Source organism: Staurois parvus, unplaced genomic scaffold, assembly GCF_062004578.1.
Source record: "Staurois parvus isolate SC_StPar_1 unplaced genomic scaffold, SC_StPar_1.0 ptg000132l, whole genome shotgun sequence".
Taxonomy (NCBI): domain Eukaryota; kingdom Metazoa; phylum Chordata; class Amphibia; order Anura; family Ranidae; genus Staurois; species Staurois parvus.
The window spans coordinates 261134-285452 of record NW_028317928.1 but is presented as its reverse complement, the minus strand read 5'-3'; the positions used below and the strand labels follow the sequence as shown (position 1 = coordinate 285452).

The 24319-nt window shown below is 48.9% G+C and overlaps 1 protein-coding gene across 1 annotated transcript in view; it reads right to left on the bottom strand.

Annotated features, from left to right (window-relative positions):
* Positions 1-23767, bottom strand: part of LOC149466095 (uncharacterized) — a 129815-nt gene extending 106048 nt beyond the window's left edge. The window contains exons 1-8 of the mRNA XM_089672696.1: positions 23690-23767; positions 22950-23076; positions 21901-22086; positions 21694-21814; positions 21490-21587; positions 21192-21291; positions 19360-20140; positions 17562-17727 (exon numbers count right to left, since the gene is read on the bottom strand). Coding sequence (XP_089528822.1) covers positions 17562-17727; positions 19360-20140; positions 21192-21291; positions 21490-21587; positions 21694-21814; positions 21901-22086; positions 22950-23036 — 1539 coding nt within the window. The 5' untranslated portion in view covers positions 23037-23076; positions 23690-23767. The remainder of the gene's footprint in view (positions 1-17561; positions 17728-19359; positions 20141-21191; positions 21292-21489; positions 21588-21693; positions 21815-21900; positions 22087-22949; positions 23077-23689) is intronic.
* Positions 23768-24319: the final 552 nt, after the last annotated feature.

The window sequence follows — 24319 nt, the reverse complement described above, 5'->3', positions numbered from 1 at the left end:
TCCCACTGATACCAATGATGGGGCACTATTCATCCCACTGATACCAATGATGGGGCACTATTTCTCCCACTGATACAAATGATGGGGCACTATTCCTCCCACTGACACCAATGATGGGGCACTATTCCTCCCACTGACACCAATGATGGGGCACTATTCCTCCCACTGACACCAATGATGGGGCACTATTCCTCCCACTGACACCAATGATGGGGCACTATTCCTCCCACTGACATAAATGATGGGGCACTATTCCTCCCACTGACACCAATGATGGGGCACTATTCCTCCCACTGACACCAATGATGGGGCACTATTTCTCCCACTGACACAAATGATGGGGCACTATTCCTTCCACTGACACCAATGATGGGGCACTATTCCTCCCACTGACACCAATGATGGGGCACTATTCATCCCACTGACACCAATGATGGGGCACTATTCCTTCCACTGACACCAATGATGGGGCACTATTCCTTCCACTGACACCAATGATGGGGCACTATTCCTTCCACTGACACCAATGATGGGGCACTATTCCTTCCACTGACACCAATGATGGGGTACTATTCCTCCCACTGACACCAATGATGGGGTACTATTCCTCCCATTGACACCAATGATGTGACACTATTCCTCCCACTGACACCAATGATGGGTCACTATTCCTCCCACTGACATCAATGATGGGGCACGATTCCTCCCACTGACACCAATGATGGGGCACTATTCCTTCCACTGACACCAATGATGGGGCACCATTCCTCCCACTGATACCAATGATGGAGCACTATTCCTCCCACTGATATCAATGATGGGACACTATTCCTTTATCTGACACCAATGATGGGGCACTATTCATCCCACTGATACCAATGATGGGGCACTATTCCTTCCTCTGACACCAATGATGGGACACTATTCCTCCCACTGACACCAATAAAGAAGCACTATTCATCGCAATGACACTACTTATGGGGCCTTTTTCTAAGGCTGACACCAAGGATGGGGCACGTTTCCTCCAACTGGCACCAATGATGGGGCACTGTTCATTTCACTGACACCAATGATGGGGCATTTTTCATCCCACTGACACCAATGATGGGGCACTATTCATCCCACTGACACCAATGATGGAGCACTATTATTCCCACTAATACCAATGATGGGGCACTATTCCTCCTACTAATACCAATGATGGGACACTATTCCTCCCACTGATACCAATGATGGGGCACTATTCATACCACTGACACCAATGATGGAGCACTATTCATCACAATGACACCAATGAAGAAGCACTATTCATCGCACTGACACTACTTATGGGGCCTATTTCTAAGGCTAACACCAAGGATGGGGCACGTTTCCTCCAACTGGCACCAATGATGGGGCACTGCTCCTCCAGCTGACACCAATGATGGGGCACTGTTCCTCCGGCTGACACCAATGATGGGGCACTGTTCCTCCTTCCACTGATTACAAGCACTAAGTAATTTTTTTTTCTACTCCCAATGACCACTCCGGCCCTCCTAAAGTCTGAAGAACTAAACCAGCCCTTAGAAAGTTTGGAGACCCCCACTATAGAGAACATTGATGTCCTATTAGGGCTGTTTAGCCATGTATTGGTTTTAAAAAATATTTTTATGTATTACCCAATAAAATGTGTATTTTTGATAAATATGAGTCTGTCCCAGGGGCGGACTGACAACTCATGGGGCCCCCGGGCAATAGGGGTCATGGGGCTCCTGTGTCCTCACCCACACTCAAACCACACCCAAAAAAGCCTATGAAAGGTACCAGGGGCATCTCATGGGGCCCCCTACTGACCCCAGGCCCTTGGGCAGTGCCCAAGTTCCCGAATGGTCAGTCCACCCCTGGTCTGTCCTATACTCTACCAGTGAAGTCCCGTAGTATTTTTGAGGTTTTTCTTGCTGTCCATGGTATCATTTGCATACGTGTTTCAAGAGCATTAAAAATGCCCCTCAACTGCCTACTTTCAATGCCAGTGTGAACTTAGCCTTGAGCTGCCTGTGGATGGTGTCAAGTCAACAGGTGACCATACTTTCCGGACAGACTGGGTCTAAGGAGGTATGCCAATGCACACACCGATATTTGAAACAGAAAATATGGGCATCGAGGTTCATTGTTATGGGGCTGCGTAGCCGGAGACTGGTTAAGGTGCCCATGCTGACCTGTGTCCACAGCCAAAAGGGCCTACAACGGGCACGTGAGCCTCAGAACTGGACCACGGAGACATGGAAGAAGGTGGCCTAGGTTTCTTTTGCATCATGTGGATGGTCAGGTGCATGTGCTTCACTTACCTGAAGAAGAGAAGGCACCAGGATGCAGTATGGGAAGAAGGCAAGCCGGTGGACGCAGTGTCATGCAATGGGCCATGATCTGCTGGGAGACCTTGGGTCCTGCCATTTGTGTAGATGTTCCTTTGACACGTTCCACCTACCAAAACATTGTCTAGTACACTCCTTCATGGAAATGGTATTCCCCGATGGCAGTGGCCTCTTTCAGCAGGATAACGTTCCCTGCTACATTGCAAAAATGGTTCAAGAATGGTTTGAGGAACACAAGTTTGAGGTGTTGGCGTGGCCTCCGGATTCTCCAGATCTCAATCCAATCCAGCATCTGTGGGATGTTCTGTAAAAACAAGTCCAATCCATGGAGGTTCCACCTCCCAACATACAAGACTTGAAGAATCTGCTGCTGAGAGCTTGGTGCAGGATACCACAACATACCTTCAGAGGTCTAGTGGAGTCCATGTCTTGGTGGGTCAGGGCTGTTTTGGTGGCAAAAGGGGGACCAACCCTATTTTAGTCGCGTAGTCAACATTATGGCTGATTGGTGTATGTACTGTACTTACGTATCTTTCTTTTTTTTTTATAATACATGGCTCAAAAAATGACATTAACACTTCTTAATCAGAGTCTAGCATCAAGTCCATGAAACTTCTGGGATATTGATCTGGTCAGGTAAGTAGCAGAGGGGGATGGTAATCAGTTTCAGCTGCTTTGGTATTCATGAAATTAACAACAGGTGCACTAGATGGGCAACAATGAAACAACCCCCAAAACAAGAATGGTTTTACAGGTGGAGGCCACTGACATTTTATTCCCTACTCATCTTTTCTGACTGTTTTTCACTAGGTTTGCATTTGGCTAGGGTCAGTGTCACTACTGGTAGCATGAAACCATACCTGTACCATACAGAGGTTGCATAGGCAGTCCAACTCCTCCAGGATGGCATATCAATACATGCCATTGCCAGGTTTGCTGTATCTCCCAGCACAGTCTCAAGAGCATGGAGGAGATTCCAGGAGACAGGCAGTTACTCTAGGAGAGCTGGACAAGGCCGTAGAAGGTCCTTAACCCATCAGCAGGACCGGTATCTGCTCCTTTGTGCAAGGAGAAATAGGATGAACACTGCCAGAGCCCTACAAAATGACCTCCAGCAGGCCACTGGTGTGAATGTCTCTGATCAATCAGAAACAGACTTCATACGGGTGGCCTGAGGGCCCGATGTCCTCTAGTGGGCCCTGTGCTCACTACCCGGCACCATAGAGCTGGATTGGCATTTGCCATTGAACACCAAAATTGGCAGGTCCACCACTGGCGCCCTGTGCTTTTCACAGATGAGAGCAGGTTCACCCTGAGCACATGTGACAGACGTGAAAGGGTCTGGAGAAGCCATGGAGAACATTCTGCTGCCTGTAACATGGTTCAGCATCACCATTTTGGTGGTGGGTCAGTGATGGTCTGGGGAGGCATAATCATGGAGGGACGCACAGACCTCTACAGGCTAGACAATGGCACCCTGACTGCCATTAGGTATGGGGAAGAAATCCTTGGACCCATTGTCAGACCCTACACTGGTGCAGTGGGTCCTGGGTTCCTCCTGGTGCAGTGGGTACTGGGTTCCTCCTGGTGCAGTGGGTCCTGGGTTCTTCCTGGTGCAGTGGATCCTGGGTTCCTCCTGGTGCAGTGGAACCTGGGTTCCTCCTGGTGCGTTGGGCCCTGGGTTCCTCCTGGTGCAGTGGGTCCTGGGTTCCTCCTGGTGCACGATGATGCCCGGCCTCATGTGGGGAGAGTATGCAGGCAGTTCCTGGAGCATGAAGGAATTGATACCATTGAATGGCCCCCACGCTCGCCTGACCTAAATCCAATAGAACACCTCTGGGATGTCATGTTTTGGTCCATCCGATGCCGCCTGGTTGCACCTCAGACTGTCCAGGAGCTCAGTGATGCCCTGGTCCAGATCTGGAAGGAAATCCCCCAGGACACCACCCGTGGTCTCATTAGGACCCTCTCCTGACATTGTCAGGCATGCATACAAGCACGTGGGGGCCATACAAACTACTGAGGACCATTCTGAGTTGCTGCAATGACATTGCACCAAAATGGACTCGCCTGCTGCATCATTTCTTCACTTTGATTTTCGGGGTGACTTTGAATTCAGTCCTCTGTAGGTCGATCATTTTCATTTCCATCAAACGATGGGGCATCCTTATGTTCCTCACACATTAACCCGTCCAGATCAGTAGAGATCCAGCAGGAGATTCCTCCCCTTTGAGGTCTGATGGGTTTTCAAAGTCTTCCTTTCATTTTTTTGAGCCGTGTACATCTTGAGTATTATGTGATCCTTATGGCTAGTTCATGTATCCATACTGCAGATATCAGCTTCATTAACCCCCCTCCCCAGGGCCCTGCAAAACACCTTCCCTTCCCCCTCTCTGGACAAACAAAGAAGTCTCACAGATCACTAAATGACAACAGGAAGATTTGGGCACTTTTCAGTTGACCTCTTCGGACACGTCCATAGGCACGAAAAACACTCTTCTACACCTTCCTATCATTTTTCTTCCTCAGGAATTAAATGCCCCCCCCCCCCCCGATTTTCTAAGCCCCGTTAAACATATTTCTTTAACTTCACTGATGAGAAAAATTAACCGTTTTCATTTCACCAAAATTTCCAGCAAAAAAAATGGAGGTTGGCCAATGTTTTGACCCTTTTGGGTTCAATGGGGAAACTGAAATTAAGGTGGTTGGTGGCTTTTAAGGATGCAACGGGCTTTAAAATGATGCCTGAGGGTTATGGAAGCTCCTTTCCACCATGCAGGGCCTCGTGCCAAAAGACATCTGCTCGATGAACCTGCATACTTGGGTACTATTTGCATAGGAAAATTTTGGAAAGCAGTTGTTCGAGGAGTTTCCAAGATATACGTATGAGAAGTCAGAGGCCAACCAATCGCTAAAATACGCTTTATCAGGTCCACCTGTTCAATTGCTTGGTAACAGAAATCAGGCAACCGCATGGCAGCAACGCCATCTAGACGTGGTGAAGACAACTTGCTGAAGTTCAAACTGAGCACCAGAATGGGGAAGAAAGGGGATTTTATTGACTTTAAACGTGGCATGGTTGTTGGTACCAGACGGGCCAGTCTGAGTATTTTAAAAACTGCTGATCTACTGGGAACCATCTCTCTGGGGTTTACAGAGAATGGTCGAAAAAATCCAGTGAGCGGCAGTTGTGTGGACGAAAATGCCTGGTTGATGTCAGAGTAGAATGGGCAGACTGGTTTGAGATGATAGAAAGGCAACAGTAACTCAAGCACGTGTTACAACCAAGGTATACCATCTCTGAACGCACAACACGTCCAACCTTGAAGCAGATGGGCTACAGCAGAAGACCACACCGGGTGCCACTCCTGTCAGCTAAGAACAGGAAACAGAGGCTACAATTCTCACAGGATCACCAAAATTGGACAACAGAAGATTGGGAAAACGTTGCTTGGTCTGATGAGTCTCAATTTTGAGATGCAAAATGTAATCTATATAGACCTTCCAGTTGTGGAGGACAGAGGGATTTGGGTCTAGAAGAGGGACAGTTGTGGAGGAAAGAGGGAAATGTCCCTTTTAAATACCCACATTCCTTCATTCCTCTCCTGCATAACTGTCCCTCTTCTGGACCCAAATCTCTTTGTTCCTTTTTCCTTCACAACTGTCACTTTACTTGACCAGAATTCTTCACTCTTCCCTTCCGAACGGCCACTCTTCTTGACCTGAATCCCTCCATCTCTCCACAACCCTCTTCTGGATGCAAATACCTTTTGTCCCTCTTTCCTCCACAATTGTCGTCCTTCTGGATCTAAATCCCTCCATCCCTGTCCATCTACTCGAGCCAAATCTCTTCACAACTGTCCCACTTCTGTACCTAAATTCCTTCATCCCTCTTTCTTCCACAACTGTCCCTCTTCTGGACCCTGGAATCCCTCCATAACTGTCCATCTTCAGTTCCCAACTCCCTTTATATCTCTTTCCTCCAAACTGTCCTTTCTATTGGAGCCAAATGTCCCTCCACAACTGTCCTACATCTGGACCTAAACACCTTTGTCCCTCTTGCCTCCACAAGTGTCCCTCTACTGGAGCCAAATCTCTCCTTCCTTCCAGAACTGTCCCTCTTCTGGACCTGAATCCCTTCAACCCTACACAACTCTATCATCTTCAGTTCCCAACTCCCTTTATATCTCTCTTTCCTCCAAACTGTCCTTTCTATTGTAGCCAAATGTCCCTCCACAACAGTCCTACATCTGGACCTAAACACCTTTGTCCCTCTTGCCTCCACAAGTGTCCCTCTACTGGAGCCAAATCTTTCCTTCTTTCCAAAACTGCCCCTCATCTGGCCCCCGGAATCCCTCCATAATTGTCCATCTTCAGTTCCCAACTCCCTTTATATCTCTCTTTCCTCCAAACTGTGCTTTCTATTGGAGACAAATGTCTCTCCACAACTGTCCTACATCTGGACCTAAGCACCTTTGTCCCTCTTGCCTCCACAAGTGTCCCTCTACTGGAGCCAAATCTCTCCTTTCTTCCACAACTGTCCCTCTTCTGGACCCTGGAATCCCTCCATAACTGTCCATCTTCAGTTCCCAATTCCCTTTATATCTCTCTTTCCTCCAAACTGTCCTTTCTATTGGAGCCAAATGTCCCTCCACAACTGTCCTACATCTGGACCTAAACACCTTTGTCCCTCTTGCCTCCACAAGTGTCCCTCTACTGGAGCCAAATCTCTCCTTCCTTCCAGAACTGTCCCTCTTCTGGACCTGAATCCCTTCAACCCTACACAACTCTATCATCTTCAGTTCCCAACTCCCTTTATATCTCTCTTTCCTCCAAACTGTCCTTTCTATTGTAGCCAAATGTCCCTCCACAACAGTCCTACATCTGGACCTAAACACCTTTGTCCCTCTTGCCTCCACAAGTGTCCCTCTACTGGAGCCAAATCTTTCCTTCTTTCCAAAACTGCCCCTCATCTGGCCCCCGGAATCCCTCCATAATTGTCCATCTTCAGTTCCCAACTCCCTTTATATCTCTCTTTCCTCCAAACTGTGCTTTCTATTGGAGACAAATGTCTCTCCACAACTGTCCTACATCTGGACCTAAGCACCTTTGTCCCTCTTGCCTCCACAAGTGTCCCTCTACTGGAGCCAAATCTCTCCTTTCTTCCACAACTGTCCCTCTTCTGGACCCTGGAATCCCTCCATAACTGTCCATCTTCAGTTCCCAATTCCCTTTATATCTCTCTTTCCTCCAAACTGTCCTTTCTATTGGAGACAAATGTCCCTCCACAACTGTCCTACATCTGGACCTAAACACCTTTGTCCCTCTTGCCTCCACAAGTGTCCCTCTACTGGAGCCAAATCTTTCCTTCCTTCCACAACTGTCCCTCTTCTGTACCTGAATCCCTTCATCCCTGCACAACTCTATCATCTTCAAAATGTAACCAAATTCCTTTCGCTCTCTTTATTCCAAACTGTCCATCTATTTGAGCCAAATCTCTCTGTTCTTCTACAGTTGTCCTACTTCTGGACCTAAATCTTCCCATCCCTTTAGAGCTGTCCATCCGTCCCTCGCGCATGCGCATTGGCGGCAGATCGCGCCGGGACACAGGCACTAGGTCCCGGCGAGCCGCGGCTGACAGGACGCCGCGCATGCGCAGTAGGAGCCGCGGGCGCGCCTCAGGCGTCCAATGACAGCCGGGGGCGCGTCCTAGCCGGCCAATGACAGTGCAGGGCGCACTATTTAAAGATGCCCTGCACTGTCACAGATTGCCGCAAGGTCTTCCTGTGATCCTGAGTTCCTGCACCTATCTTGTGACCCTGATTGACCCTGACTATTCTGCCTGCTCCTGCGTTTGACCCGGATTGTCCTGACTATTCTGCCTGCTCCTGCGTTTGACCCGGATTGTCCTGACTATTCTGCCTGCTCCTGCGTTTGACCCGGATTGCCCTGACCATTCTACGGATTGACTTCCCTGCTGACCCTGCGTGTGACCCGACTACTCTCGCCTACCGATTCTGTACCCCGCTTACCCTACGGGCCCACGATCCGTTACTACCCTGCTGGGGCCGCCATCCTCTTCATATCTGGCTCTCCCGGTACCTGTCCCCAAAGGTCTCCTCAGCCACTGGCGGGCCTGCTCGGAGGTCGTGACCTGGCCGGGACTGTTTCAAGTCCATCCCCACCATCAGGGGCTCTGGTGAAAGCACAGCCCGGGCTTAGACCCCACGCTCTGAGTAGGTCTGTCAGTTGGCAGCCTGAGGAACCCCCTGGCGGATCATAACAGTACCTTGCGGCCATGACAGAGCCAGGAAGTGGACCGGCGTCCCTAGAGGATATTTGTCAGCACCTGGCCACCTTGACCCAGGCTTTTCAGAACTTCCACAGTCGCTGCGCCCGACTGGAGGACCGCATGGAGTCATTAGCCCCCCTGACTCCCCCTGCTCAGAGTCCTCCACCTGCAGGACCTCCCGCTAACCCGGTATCCGGAGCGGTTGCCACATCCCTAGCTCCTGAACCCCGCGTTCCTCTGCCGGAACGATTCCGTGGTGACCGGAGCCGCTTCCGAGCCTTCCGGAACGCCTGCACCCTATACTTTGACTTACAACCCCGCACGTTCACCACTGAGACCGTCAAGGTGGGGTTTATAGTCTCCCTCCTTCAGGATGAGCCCTAGGATTGGGCTCACCGTCTGATGGAGAAGCACGACCCCCATCTTGACTCCGTGACCGAGTTCTTTCGGGCCATGGCCGTCTTGTATGACGACCCTCAGCGAGCTGCTTCCGCAGAAGCGACTCTATACTCCCTGCGGCAGGGCCGCCGGACAGCCGAAGAATACGCGTCCGATTTTAGGCGTTGCATGGGAGACACCAGATGGAACGATGCGGCCTTATGTCACCAGTTCCGCATCGGGCTGTCTGAGTCTCTCAAGGACGAACTAGCGCGAGTAGGCCTACCTGACTCCCTGGAAAAACTGATTGAGTTGGCCATTCAAATTGACCGTAGACTAAGGGAACGTCGGCTGGAAAGGAGCAGTCAGGGTCAAAGGGTGGCATGGATTCCTTCCAGAGATACAGCTCCAACCCCAGGGAACCATCCGCGAAGCACGGAAACAGGGGACAACCCGGAACCCATGCAGCTGGGATTGGCCCGTTCCCACTTATCGGTCGAGGAACGTCAAAGGAGACTATCACAGAACCTATGTCTGTACTGCGGGGAAGCTGGTCATCAGGTGCGCTCCTGTCCTGCTAAAATGAGTAAGTCCACACCCGTTTCTTTTACTCTACCCGCAGGAAGGGATGATCAGTCGAGTTACCTGGCCATTCCTGTGTCTTTACAGCTCCCCGGAGGAACATTGTCGGTGACCGCAATCGTTGACTCAGGAGCCTGTAGTTGCTTCATCGATCTGACTTTTGCCCACCGGCAAAAAATCCCTCTCCAGACCAAAGAAAGGGGGTTCAACATCTTCTTGGCAGATGGGTCCCGTATAAAATCAGGGGTGGTGGACCAAGAGACACCACCCATTTTCACCACAATGGCAGACCATCACCAGGAGTTCCTCCGTTTGGATGCCATCGCATCCCCCCTTTTTCCAGTCATTCTGGGCCTCCCTTGGCTGAGGGCCCATAACCCCCAGATTGACTGGGAAAAGGGAACAGTTCAATTTTGCTCACCCTATTGTTTGAGTCACTGCCACGTCACAGGATCCGTGGTTCCCCGGTTCCTCCTGTGCTTGGATGGCGACACCGATCTATCCCAGGTTATTCCCCCGGCCTACCATGACTTCTTAGACGTCTTTAGTAAGCGAGGAGCTGACGTTCTCCCTCCGCACCGTTCCTACGACTGCCCCATAGACCTCCTACCCGGATCTGAAATCTCATTCGGCCGTATCTTTCCCTTGTCCGAAGCAGAATCAGGAGTACTGAGGGAATACATTGATGAGAACCTTCGGAAGGGATTTATTCGTCCATCCACATCCCCAGCCGGGGCCGGGTTATTCTTCGTAGAGAAGAAGGACAAATCGTTACGGCCCTGCATAGACTACCGTGACCTGAACAAAATAACGGTAAAGAATCGTTATCCTTTACCCCTAGTCCCCGAGCTCCTCCAGAGATTGAGATCGGCAACGATATTCACTAAATTAGACCTGCGGGGGGCCTATAACCTTGTCCGTATCAGGGAGGGGGATGAGTGGAAGACGGCGTTCCGTACGAGATTCGGTCACTACGAGTACTTGGTGATGCCGTTCGGGCTCTGTAATGCACCGGCGACCTTTCAGCACTTTATCAACGATGTTTTTCGTGACCTTCTTGATATTTTTGTGGTGGTTTATTTGGATGACATCTTAATTTTTTCCCCTTCACTGGAGGTACATCGGGGTCACGTGATACGGGTATTAGAACGGTTGCGTCAACACGGGCTATACGCAAAGGCAGAAAAGTGCTGTTTCGAACAGCACGAAACCACATTCTTGGGACTGGTTCTCTCTTCCGCGGGGGTCGCGATGGATCCCCAGAAAGTCACGGCGATCTTAGATTGGCCAATACCCGCCGACAAAAAGGGGGTACAGCGTTTCATCGGTTTTTCCAACTTTTACAGGAAGTTTATTAGGAACTTCTCCGGTCTGGTCTCCCCGATCACGCAACTGACGAAACAAGGGGTCCGCTTTAAGTGGACTCCCGAAGCGCAGACAGCCTTCGAAAAGCTCAAAGAATTGTTCACCTCTGCTCCCATTCTCTGCCATCCAGATGCTTCTCTCCCATATGTGTTGGAAGTGGACGCCTCCGAAAATGCGGTAGGGGCGGTTTTGTCCCAAAGGAATGGTACCAAGGAACTTCTGCACCCTGTGGCGTTCTTCTCCAGGAAGTTGACTCCAGCGGAACGTAACTACGACATTGGAGATCGGGAGCTCCTGGCCATTAAAACTGCTCTTGAAGAATGGAGGTATTTACTGGAAGGAGCCACACACCCAATCCTAATATTCACAGATCACAAAAACCTTGAATATTTGAGAACGGCAAAACGACTGAGATCTCGCCAACCGAGATGGGTGCTTTTCTTCTCTCGATTCTCATTCCATATAACGTACCGACCCGGTACTAAGAACACTAAACCAGACGCTCTGTCCCGCATGTTTGAGGACCCCGACGACGCTGTGGTACCTGACACCATCTTACCTTCTGGGAGTTTCCTCGCTCTACAAACGGAACTTCGCTCCCGGCTTCTCGATGCTTCTGTAGGACTACCAGTTCCGTCTGAATCACCCCTCCAGAGCCACGGTGGGCTATTTTGGAAGGAAGACCGGATCATGGTCCCAGAAGAAGTGCGAACCTTGGTCCTAGGGCACTGCCACGACCATCCTATGGCGGGCCACTTCGGGGTAACGAAGACTCTGGATCTGCTACGGCGCTCGTTCTGGTGGCCAGACATGATCAAGGATTGTGAGCAGTACGTCCGAACGTGTTCCACCTGTCAAAGGAACAAGCCCTCCAGGAGCAGGGCATGGGGATTGTTACGTCCATTACCCATACCCAAGCGGGCCTGGCAAATGATAGCCATGGATTTCGTGGTCGAACTTCCACCATCCCAGGGCTACACTGCAATAATGGTGATCGTCGACCGCTTCTCAAAGATGGCACATTTCGTGCCCCTGGAGAAGACCCCATCAGCACCGGAAATGGCACGGATCTTCATCAAGGAAGTGGTTAGGCTTCATGGTGTTCCCGAAGATATAGTATCAGATCGGGGGGTCCAATTCACCTCCAGGTTCTGGAACGCCTTATGTAAATCGCTGGGAATCAAGCTGTCGCTTTCATCCGCCTACCATCCACAGACCAACGGCCAAACTGAGAGGACAAACCAGACGCTGGAACAGTACTTACGGTGCTACACATCCTACCTTCAGGACGACTGGCTGTCGTTGCTGCCTTCCGCAGAATTCGCGTACAACTCGAGTCACTCAGCCACGGGTCAATCCCCGTTCTTTTCCAATTATGGGTATCATCCCACATTCCTCCCTGATCTGATGCCTGAGAATCCGGTACCAGCATCTCAAGACATCTTGAACTTCTTTTCTGTCAATAACATGACGATTCAGGAAGCCATCGCTAAAGCGCAAGAGGACGGTAAAAGGGCATTCGACCGAAAGAGAAGAGGAGAATTACTGCTTCATCCAGGGGATCAGGTTTGGCTAGCAACAACCAACTTGAAAATGCTATGTCCTTCAAGGAAGCTGGGACCCAAGTACATCGGCCCCTTTCCGGTAAAGCGAGTAGTTAACGAGGTGGCCTACGAACTCGAGCTTCCGCAGACCTTCAAGATACATCCTGTCTTCCATGTACAGTTGTGTCCAAAATTATTCAACCCCCAATGCTGTAAAGGGGTTTAGGGACTATAGTGTACATTTGGAATTGTATTCAGAATCAAATCCTACAAGGACGTTGTAACTACCCAAATGCAACTAAAATGACATCAATTGTTTATGTAATACAGTAGTAAATGGTTCTTATGTGGTTTCTTCATTGCCACAATTATTCAACCCCTTAAAGACTACCACTCTGAAGAACAGAGGTTCATACAGGTGCTTTCCATCAGGTATTGAAAACACCTGTGGATGTCACCGAGCAGCAATCAAGCATAATAAGCACCAATTAGGCAGCTTTAAAATGACTGTGATACTCAGCTCCTTCTAGACATTTACTGGTGTGGTTACAAACATGGTGAAGGCAAGAGAATGGTCCAGGAAGACAAGAGAAGAGGTGATTTCTCTTCACAGGAAGGGCAATGGCTATAAGAAGATTGCAAAGATGTTAAACATACCAAGAGACACCTTAGGAAGCATCATTCGCAAATTCAAGGCAAAGGGCACTGTTGAAACGCTACCTGGTCGTGGCAGAAAGAAGATGCTGACTTCGACTGCTGTGCGCTACCTGAAGCGTAGAGTGGAGAGAAGTCCCCGTGTGACTGCTGAGGAACTGAGAAAAGATTTGTCAGATGTGGGTACAGAAGTTTCAGCCCAGACAATAAGACGCACACTGCGTAATGAAGGCCTCCGTGCCAGAACTCCCAGGCGTACCCCCTTGCTGTCTCCAAAGAATAAGAAGAGTCGACTGCAGTATGCCAAAAGCCATGTGGACAAACCACAAAAGTTGTGGGATAGTGTTCTGTGGACTGATGAAACAAAATTAGAACTGTTTGGGCCCATGGATCAACGCTATGTTTGGAGGAGGAAGAACAAGGCCTATGATGAAAAGAACACCTTGCCTACTGTGAAGCATGGTGGAGGGTCAATCATGCTTTGGGGCTGTTTTGCTTCTGCAGGTACAGGGAAGCTTCAGCGTGTGCAAGGTACCATGAATTCTCTTCAGTACCAGGAGATATTGGATGGAAACGTGATGCAGTCCGTCACACACCTGAGGCTTGGGAGACGTTGGACCTTTCAACAGGACAATGATCCCAAGCATACCTCCAAGTCCACTAGAGCATGGTTGCAGAGGAAAGGCTGGAACATTTTGGAGTGGCCATCGCAGTCACCAGACTTAAATCCGATTGAGAACCTCTGGTGGGACTTAAAGAAAGCAGTTGCAGTGCGCAAGCCTAAGAATGTGACTGAACTGGAGGCCTTTGCCCATGAAGAATGGGCGAAGATACCCGTAGATCGCTGCAAGACACTTGTGTCAAGCTATGCTTCACGTTTAAAAGCTGTTATAACTGTAAAAGGATGCTGTACTAAGTACTAAGATTGAATGTCACTTGGGGGTTGAATAAAACTGATAATGCTGTGAGCACAGAAAAGACATTTGTGGTTATTTCATTATAACTGTTATGTTATATTTGTCTGACCTACAAGTGCCTCTTTAATGTAAATGTAAGCAAGATGACTGAATGATCAAAAGCAATGTCAAACTGGCCAAAACACTCAATTTCAGTGGGGGTTGAATAATTTTGGACACAACTGTATCTCTCCTGAAGCCATCCAGACCGGATCCCTTCCCGGACCGTGAATCCAGACCTCCCGAGGCAGTCACTATAGGTGACCAGGAGGAATATGAAGTGGAGACTATCCTCAGTTGCCGAAGGAGGGGGGGCCAGACACAGTTCCTGATAAAATGGAAGGGGTATGGCCCTGAGGAGAACTCATGGGAACCCGCCCAGAACGTCCACGCGCCCAGGCTCATCCAGGAGTTTTTTCGTGCTCACCCGCGGTGGAGAGATCTGTGGGGCTCCCGGAGGGTGCCCATTGGGGGGGGGCAATGTCAGGGATCGCGGCTCCATGGTCCGCGATCGCGGCTCCGTCCCTCGCGCATGAGCATTGGCGGCAGATCACGCCGGGACACAGGCACTAGGTCCCGGCGAGCCGCGGCTGACAGGACGCCGCGCATGCGCAGTAGGAGCCGCGGGCGCGCCTCAGGCGTCCAATGACAGCCGGGGGCGCGTCCTAGCCGGCCAATGACAGTGCAGGGCGCACTATTTAAAGATGCCCTGCACTGTCACAGATTGCCGCAAGGTCTTCCTGTGATCCTGAGTTCCTGCACCTATCTTGTGACCCTGACTATTCTGCCTGCTCCTGCGTTTGACCCGGATTGTCCTGACTATTCTGCCTGCTCCTGCGTTTGACCCGGATTGTCCTGACTATTCTGCCTGCTCCTGCGTTTGACCCGGATTGCCCTGACCATTCTACGGATTGACTTCCCTGCTGACCCTGCGTGTGACCCGACTACTCTCGCCTACCGATTCTGTACCCCGCTTACCCTCACGGGCCCACAATCCGTTACTACCCTGCTGGGGCCGCCATCCTCTTCATATCTGGCTCTCCCGGTACCTGTCCCCAAAGGTCTCCTCAGCCACTGGCGGGCCTGCTCGGAGGTCGTGACCTGGCCCGGGACTGTTTCAAGTCCATCCCCACCATCAGGGGCTCTGGTGAAAGCACAGCCCGGGCTTAGACCCCACGCTCTGAGTAGGTCTGTCAGTTGGCAGCCTGAGGCACCCCCTGGCGGATCATAACACATTCCTTTGTGGTCACGGGCCAGTGATTCGGGGACGAGTCCTTGACCTCCTTCATCAAAGCGTAAGCATGTCCACTGCTAGTATGAGAGTTCTAAAGGATGTAAAAGGTAGCTGCCCAGTACAGGCTCCAATCACAAAACTCGTATATTTCATACATGTCAGTATTGTAAGAATTGTAATTTTATAATCTCATATTTTTGATCATTTTTAGAAAATCAGCCATTCAACCTTCTTAAAGTGTTACTAAACCCAGGACCCCGCATTCACTATATCCGCTCTCCCCAAACCCTGCATTCACTATATCTGCTCTCCCCGGACCCCGCATTCACTATATCCACTCTCCCCAAACCCCGCATTCACTATATCCGCTTTCCCCAGACCCCGCATTCACTATATCCGCTCTCCCCCGGACCCCGCATTCACTATAGCCGCTCTCCCCGAACCCCGCAATCACTATAGCCGCTCTCCCCGGACCCCGCATTCACTATATCCGCTCTCCCCCGGACCCCGCATTCACTATAGCCGCTCTCCCTGGACCCTGCATTCACTATATCCACTCTCCCCGGACCCCGCATTCACTATATCCGCTCTCCCCGGACCCCGCATTGACTATATCCGCTCTCCCCGGACTCCGCATTCACTATATCCGCTCTCCCCCGGACCCCGCATTCACTATATCCGCTCTCCCCAGACCCCGCATTCACTATATCCGCTCTCCCCGGACTCTGCATTCACTATATCCGGTCTCCCCGGACTCTGCATTCACTATATCCGGTCTCCCCGGACCCCGCCATCACTATATCCACTCTCCTTGGACCCCGCATTCACTATATTCGATCTCCCTGGACCCCGCATTCACTATATCCGCTCTCCCCGGACCCCGCATTCACTATATCCGCTCTCCCCGGACCCCGCATTCACTATATCCGCTCTCCCCGGACCCCGCATTCACTATACCCGCTCTCCCCGGACCCAGCATTCACTATACCCGCTCTCCTCGGACCCTGCATTCACTATACCCGCTCTCCCCGGACCCCGCATTCACTATACCCGCTCTCCCCAGACCATACATTCACTATATCCACTCTCCCCGGACCCCGCATTCACCATATCCGCTCTCCTCGGACCCCGCATTCACTATATCCGCTCTCCCCGGACCCCACATTCACTATATCCGCTCTCCACAGACCATACATTCACTATATCCACTCTCTCCAGACCATACATTCACTATATCCGCTCTCCCCGGACCCCGCATTCACTATTTCCGCTCTCCCCGGACCCCGCATTCACTATTTCCGCTCTCCCCGGACCCCGCATTTACTATATCCGCTCTCCCCGGACCCTGCATTCACTATATCCGCTCTCCTCGGACCCTGCATTCACCATATCCGCTCTTCCCGAACCCCGCATTCACTATATCCGTCTCCCCTTCGCAGGGTAACTAACTCCTGTGTCATATCTGCAACCTAACCCCCTAGTCTTACCATGAATGCAAGATGGAAGCACAATAGCAGGACTAGCATATACCCCAAATCTCATACATCTGCGCAAAAAAATACAAAATCTTTTATTCTTGCAAAAGAACCAATTACATTGTCTGGTCACCATGGCTCTTGGCCTCTGTCCTTATGATGAGTGGTCTATCATGAAGGACACACAAAAGCCCTGCAACGCTCTACAAAAAAAAATGCAAATCTATGGCATGTACTTCTTCTCTGGTGAGTTCAAAGGCTTCAGTTAAAGTTTTCCCCTTGGACACCGGTAAGGCTTTCAGGAAGAGTGTGATATGCAACAAAAAACATGGCTGCATTCAGGGGTAGAAGATGGCTTTTTGGGGTTCTCTGGTGGACTAATGCAAAAAGTTTTTCCCTAACTTTTCTCATTCTCTGGACAAATAAGAGTTTCATTCTTCTCTCCTGAGATCAGATTTCCGAGCAAAACATTTGCCATGTCTGGAGCATGTCTTTTGGAGATCTCACAAAGCGTTCTCTTTACGTGTGGTTCTCTTGAGTTTTAAAAGATAACAGGCCTAGGCCAAAGGTTTGCTGACCCCAAGGAAAGTATGTGGCTTGACTACACTTTGCAAGTTCTGTTTCTGCACCATGAAGATTGTATCCTAAAAACTTGTATGCACTTAACATGTAGAGTCTTATTCTGAAGGGTCTCGTATAGCGATACACATGATGGAGTCTTGTGTACCGCCATAGAAGACCCTTCAGAAAAAGACTGTATCACTAGAGAAGAGCCTTCAGAACAAGAATCCACCATGTGTACCACTATAAAAGACCCTTCAGAACCAGCCTCCACCGTGCGTACCACTATAGAACACCGTTCAGAACAAGACTTCACCATGCTATAGAACACCCTTCAGAAAAAGAATCCATTATGTGTACTGCTATAGAAGACCCTTCAGAACATGATGGAGTCTTGTTCTGAAGGGTCTTTTATAGCGGTACATGTGGTGGAGTCTTGTTCTGAAGGGTCTTTTATAGCGGTACATGTGGTGGAGTCTTGTTTTGAAGGGTCTTTTATAGCGGTACATGTGGTGGAGTCTTGTTTTGAAGGGTCTTTTATAGCGGTACATGTGGTGGAGTCTTGTTCTGAAGGGTCTTCTATTGCGGTACATGTGCTGAAGTCTTGTTCTGAAGGGTCTTCTATAGCGGTACATGTGGTGGAATCTTGTTCTGAAGGGTCTTCTATAGCGGTTCATATGATGGAGTATTGTTCTGAAGGGTCTTCTATAGCAGTACATGTGGTGTAGTCTTGTTCTGAAAGTTCTTCTATAGCGGTACACATGATGAAGTCTTGTGTATCGCCATAGAAGAACCTGCAGGAATCCATCATGTGTACCACTATAAAAGACCCTTCAGAACCAGACTCCACTGTGTGTACTGCTATAGAACACCCATCAGAACAAGACCTCACCATGTGTACCACTATAGAACACCCTTCAGAAAAAGATTCCATTAGGTGTACAGCTATAGAAGACCCTTCAGAACATGATGGAGTCTTGATCTGAAGGGTCTTCTATAGCGGTACATGTGGTGGAGTCTTGCTCTGAAGGGTCTTCTATAGCGGTACATGTGGTGGAGTCTTGTTCGGAAGGGTCTTCTATAGTGGTACACATGGTAGAGTCTTGTTCTGAAGGGTCTTCTATAGCAGTAGACATAGCAGAGTCTTGTTCTGAAGGGTCTTCTATAGCAGTAGACATGGTAGAGTCTTGTACTGAAAGGAATTCTATAGTGGTACAAGTGGTGGAGCCTTGTTCTGAAGGGTCTTCTATAGCAGTAGACATGGTAGAGTCTTGTTCTGAAGGGTCTTCTACAGCGGTAGACATGGTAGAGTCTTGTTCTGAAGGATCTTCTATAGCGTAGACATGATGGGAGCCTTGTTCTGAAGGATCTTCTATAGCGGGAGACATGATGGGAGTCTTGTTCTGAAGGGTCTTCTATAGCCGTAGACATGATGGGAGCCTTGTTCTGAAGAATCTTCTATAGTGGTAGACATGATGGGAGCCTTGTTCTGAAGGATCTTCTATAGCGGGAGACATGATGGGAGTCTTGTTCTGAAGGGTCTTCTATAGCTGTAGACATGATATGAGCCTTGTTCTGAAGGATCTTCTATAGTGGGAGACATGATGGGAGTCTTGTTCTGAAGGGTCTTCTATAGCGGGAGACATGATGGGAGTCTTGTTCTGAAGGGTCTTCTATAGCAGTAGACATGATGGGAGACTTGTTCTGATGAAGGGTCTTCTATAACTGTATATTATGGTGGAGCTTTGAAACGAAGCATTTGCCATGTTCAGAGGACGCTGCCTTCTCTTTTTCAGCTGATGTGAAATAATTTGTCCTTACTTGGTTAAATTACTTCCCACTCTCTGTGTGCTCCAATAGTTTTCCACCACTGTGTTATCAAGAGCCACCCAAGGTGATTCAGATTGGCCAATGATTTGTGCATTGCAAACACTCAATTTTTTTCTTTTTTCTTTTATGGCTACTTGGGCCAGACCTGAGGTTCTTCAAGGGACGTTCCCCAATCAGGACTGACCCTCGGACTTTTAAAGTCTGTTCCTCCAGAGGGCTGGGTTCGTGTGTGAGTGCGTAGATGGCTACACAGGGTTTGCTTAAGCTTGAACTGCCTGCCACATTCCGGACAGGTGAAAGGCTTCTCGCCCGTGTGGATGACCATATGGCGGGACAGGGTGTGCTTGGCTACAAAGCATTTCCCACACTCGGAGCAGGTGAACGGTCTCTCTCCAATGTGGCTCCTCTCATGAGTGAGAAGATTAGACTTCCCGGCAAAGGCTTTCCCGCACTGACGACACTCGAAGGGCTTCTCTCCTCTATGGCGCCTCTCGTGAACGACTAGAAGACTTTTCCACCGGAAGCGCTTGCCGCACTCGGAGCACTCGTAACGTTTCTCCTCGCTGTGGGAGGTCTTGTGGCTGGTGAGCTGGGAGCTGGTGGCAAAACATTTTCCGCACTCAGGACATTCGTAAGGGCGCTCTCCCGTGTGAATTCTTCGGTGGACAGTTAGATGAGCTTTGTACTGGAAGTGTTTGCCGCAGTCCCCGCAAGAGAACCTGCCCTCTCCATCTTGCACTGGCTTTGTGTCTTCTTCCATATCCGACTCAAAGTCCTCCTCACCGCTTCCGGAGCTGTACTCAGACTTTGTTCCAACCGTTTCTTCGCTTGGCTTCATCAGACTATCGTCCTCCATATTCTGGGATTCTAGGAGATCTTCTTCTTTCTTGAAGGTTCTGTTGGCAGATACCTCACCTGTTGGATGAGAAAACCAACATTAATCAGATACAGCACAACTTCTTTTTTTTCTTCTTGGGGAGGAGTTAAGCTAACCATAAATGTTATAGATCACGGGTGTCAAAATGGCGACCTTCGAGCTGTTGCCAAACTACAAGTCCCATGAGGCACTGCAAGATTGACAGTTACAAGTATGACTCCCAAAGGCAGAGGCATTATGGGACTTGTAGTTTTGCAACAGCTGGAGGGCCGCCTTTTTGACACCCCTGTTATAGATGGTGCATTCCCCACCACCCCAACCGGCACACTGATCAAAGGCTGCCACTGGTCAAACATCATCCCTTCAACAGAAGTCCTTTCAGAGGGGCCCCCTGCTGACTTAGGCTATACTTGGTCACAGCACGAATTTGTTAGCAGGTTACAACCAATCATTTTGGCTGTATACCTGCGGATAGGCTGTGGCCAATCACAGCACAGATCTGTGTGTTTTTAAACACAGGTGCTGGTTGGAAATCTCCCCGTTGTTAAGAAATGAAAGCGAGGAGATAAACCCAGCCAAATCAGTGAGCCAAAGTAGCACACTTACACTTTTTTAGGCACACAGCTAACCCCTTTTTTTGCCCTCCTGATCACCCCTGTCCCAATACTACAGCGTGACCGATCACTGTATTAGTGTCGCTAGCGGCGCCACTGTCATTGCCAGATTGCCCACCACACTATCACATTCACACTATAAGTCGGTGATCACTGCACACACAATAGAGTCTGATGGCTCCTGACCCCCCTCACTGGTGATGGTTGTAGTGACTGAACAAGGAGGATCCGGGACCGTTCTCTGGATTTAGTGTTTATTCCTCACCTGGGCTGATCTCTGGAGGGATCTCCTCCTCCTTACATGGCCCATAGCCGGAGTCAAATAGAGGCTGATGGCTCCTAACTCCCCCACTGGGCACATACTGTCCCCCCATTACTGTCTACTGACAGAGGAGGGGGGAGAAGAAGAGATGGTTGTAGTGACTGAACAAGGAGGATCTGGGACTCTTCTCTGGATTTAGTGTTTGTTCCTCACCTGGGCTGATCTCAGCAGGAATTTCCTCTTCCTTACATTGAATATAGGGTTCTTCTGCTTCCTCTTCAACTTCTACTTTAACAACAATCAAGCTTTCATCCTGAGTAACACACAATAGTAATTTTTAAGTAGTGTGTGGCGTGTACCCTTCAAGTAGATAGAAAAGTATTGGCTAGCAAAGTCCAGGTCATACAGGTCAAAGTCAAGGTGTGATGGTCAGGTGTCAAACGTCTAAAAGTGTATAGTAGGATAGATTCTGTTTAGGAATAATTTTAGAACGCTCATGGACTTCACTTACAGGATAGTTTTTTGGGATCGTGGGAAGTTCCTGTGTGGAATTCTGGGAAATCACAGGTTTGGTAGAGCTCTCTGGTGGGTCCTCATCACTGGATCCATCTGTAGAAGACACACACACTGACTGGATACATTGTTTCTATGTGTTTATCAGATGATGGGGGATCTAGGTGGAGCCTCAATACAAGAAATTAAAGTCTCCTCTTACCCGGTGATGTGAGGGGTGCCCGGTTCTCCATGATGTTCTTGTAGATGTCCCAATGGCCTTCTAAATACTTCCACTCCTCCTTGGAGAAATAGACAGTGACATCCTGACACCTTATAGGAACCTGACACACACAATGATACAGTCACCATCCAGACACATCCCTTGTCTGTTACTGGAGAATGTCCCAGAATTCCTGGCACCGCTCACCTCTCCCGTCAGCAGCTCAATGATCTCATTGGTGATGTCTAGGATCATCTTGTTTCTCTCAAGTACTGGGGTGCGAGGTGGAGGCTTCCTGGAAGAGGTCCGGTTCCCGTTCCATCCTTGGGGCCCATGAGGGCACCTGCAGGAGTTCTTCTGATAGCTAGAGGTCTTTTTCACGACTGTATATTCCTGTGTACCAAAGGAAAATGAATGTGGAATATTATGATACTGGGTTCTCTTTCATTTTTAAATGAGACTGTGAATCCAGTTCTGCATTTTATTAATAGAGATCAGAGTGATGTCATGTGACCTCCCAGAATCCTCCTCACCTCTCCGGTCAGGTCTGTGTTTTATTAATAGAGATCAGAGTGATGTCATGTGACCTCCCAGAATCCCCCTCACCTCTCCGGTCAGGTCCGTGTTTTATTAATAGAGATAAGAGTGACGCCATGTGACCTCCCAGAATCCTCCCACCTCTCCGGTCAGGTCTGTGTTTTATTAATAGAGATCAGTGATGTCATGTGACCTCCCAGAATCCCCCTCACCTCTCCAGTCAGGTCTGTGTTTTATTAATAGAGATGAGTGATGTCATGTGACCTCCCAGAACCCACCTCACCTCTCCAGTCAGGTCTGTTTTATTAAAAGAAATAAGAGTGACGTCATGTAACCTCCCAGAATCCTCCTCACCTCTCCGGTCAGGTCTGGGTTTTATAAATAGAGATGCGAGTGATGTCATGTGACCTCCCAGAATCCCCTTCACCTCTCCAATCAGGTCTGTATTTTATTAATAGAGATAGGAGTGACGTCATGTGACCTCCCAGAATCCTCCTCACCTCTCCAGTCATGTCTTTGTTTTATTAATAGGGATGAGAGTGATCTCATGTGACCTCCCAGAATCCTTCTCACCTCTCTGGTCAGGTCTGGGTTTTATAAATAGAGATGCGAGTGATGTCATGTGACCTCCCAGAATCCTCCTCACCTCTCCAGTCAGGTCTGTGTTTTATTAATAGAGATAAGAGTGATGTCATGTGACCTCCCAGAATCCTCCTCACCTCTCCGGTCAGTAGGTAGATGATCTCCAGGGTGAGGTCCAGTACCCTGTCAGTTACGGGAATTTCGGTGACTTTGTCCATCTTCATGGGGTCACCTTGGAAATGTTCTTCAACTTCAAGTTGTACCCTGAAAGATAAAGAGAGATAGAAGGTTGGAGTAGACTGAAGGGTTCCAGCTCCAAGCCAACATAGCGTTGGGTGTACAGGGTCCAGTTTGGTGCAAGGTGGAAGCTTCCACCATACAATGCCGGTTCCCAACCAGTTACCTGCCCATCTGTACTTTAAATAGCTGAAAAATCGGGATTATACTTTATACAACTCAAGACACCAGTGACCCACCATGACTTTTGTCAAATAAGTCACTAGGGACAAATTGTTCCTGCCTCGGAGATCAGGACCATTGACAATTAAGTTACCAGTACCCATAAAAGTCAAGGCCCCATCCCCGGTCACCAGGTGGTTCTACATTTAAAGACCCATGGGATCCGGTGACACTGACACACAAAAAAAGCCGCTCCTCCCTACTTTCGATGCCTTGTCCATCCAAGTCAAGTCTGTTCAATCCTTTCCAAGCAGAGCTCGGCGCATGCAAAAATGTATCACCACTGGCATGACGGTGTCCCAAAGATGCCAGAAACCCCTTATTGGATTCCCATCAATAATAAAACAGCAGAGGAAACCAAATCTGCCCCCCCAAAGAGGAAATAAGAAACAAAATCGTCACAAAAAAGCCATCAGACCTCTAACGTCCTATAAAGCACACTGCAAACTCTGCTGATCCCTTGCTGCTCAACCGCACCTCCTGCCAAGCCTCACAAACATGCTGGCTGGGTCAGCTGACCATCAGGCACACGTGACCTTCAAACACCAGAGATGACTTCCTGTCCCATCTGCAGGAGCCATTTTTCTGGAGCCCCAAGCTCAAACTGGGTTTCGCTTGCTGACATTGGTTTACTTATTGGGGGGGTCAATAATATGGGAAAATTCACTAAATAGTATTTATTGAAGCAATCCAATGTGAACGCTTGATAAGAACGTGTATTTTTAAACATTTTAGGCAATTTGAACAATTATCAAATTGCCTAAAACTGTTTAGTCGGCTGGCGCAATCTGATTGGACAGTTGCTATACAAATCTCCTTTAGATTTATGCATAACTATGTAGCTCCTGGGCCTGCATACTTCATATGTATTATTATTATATATTGTAATGTTATAATAATATTAAATATATATATTATAACATAAATATATATATATATATTTGATAATAATTATTATAAATATATATGTATATTTTTTTATAAATGTATATGTATGTATATATATATATATATACATATACACATTTATATTTACTATTATAAAATG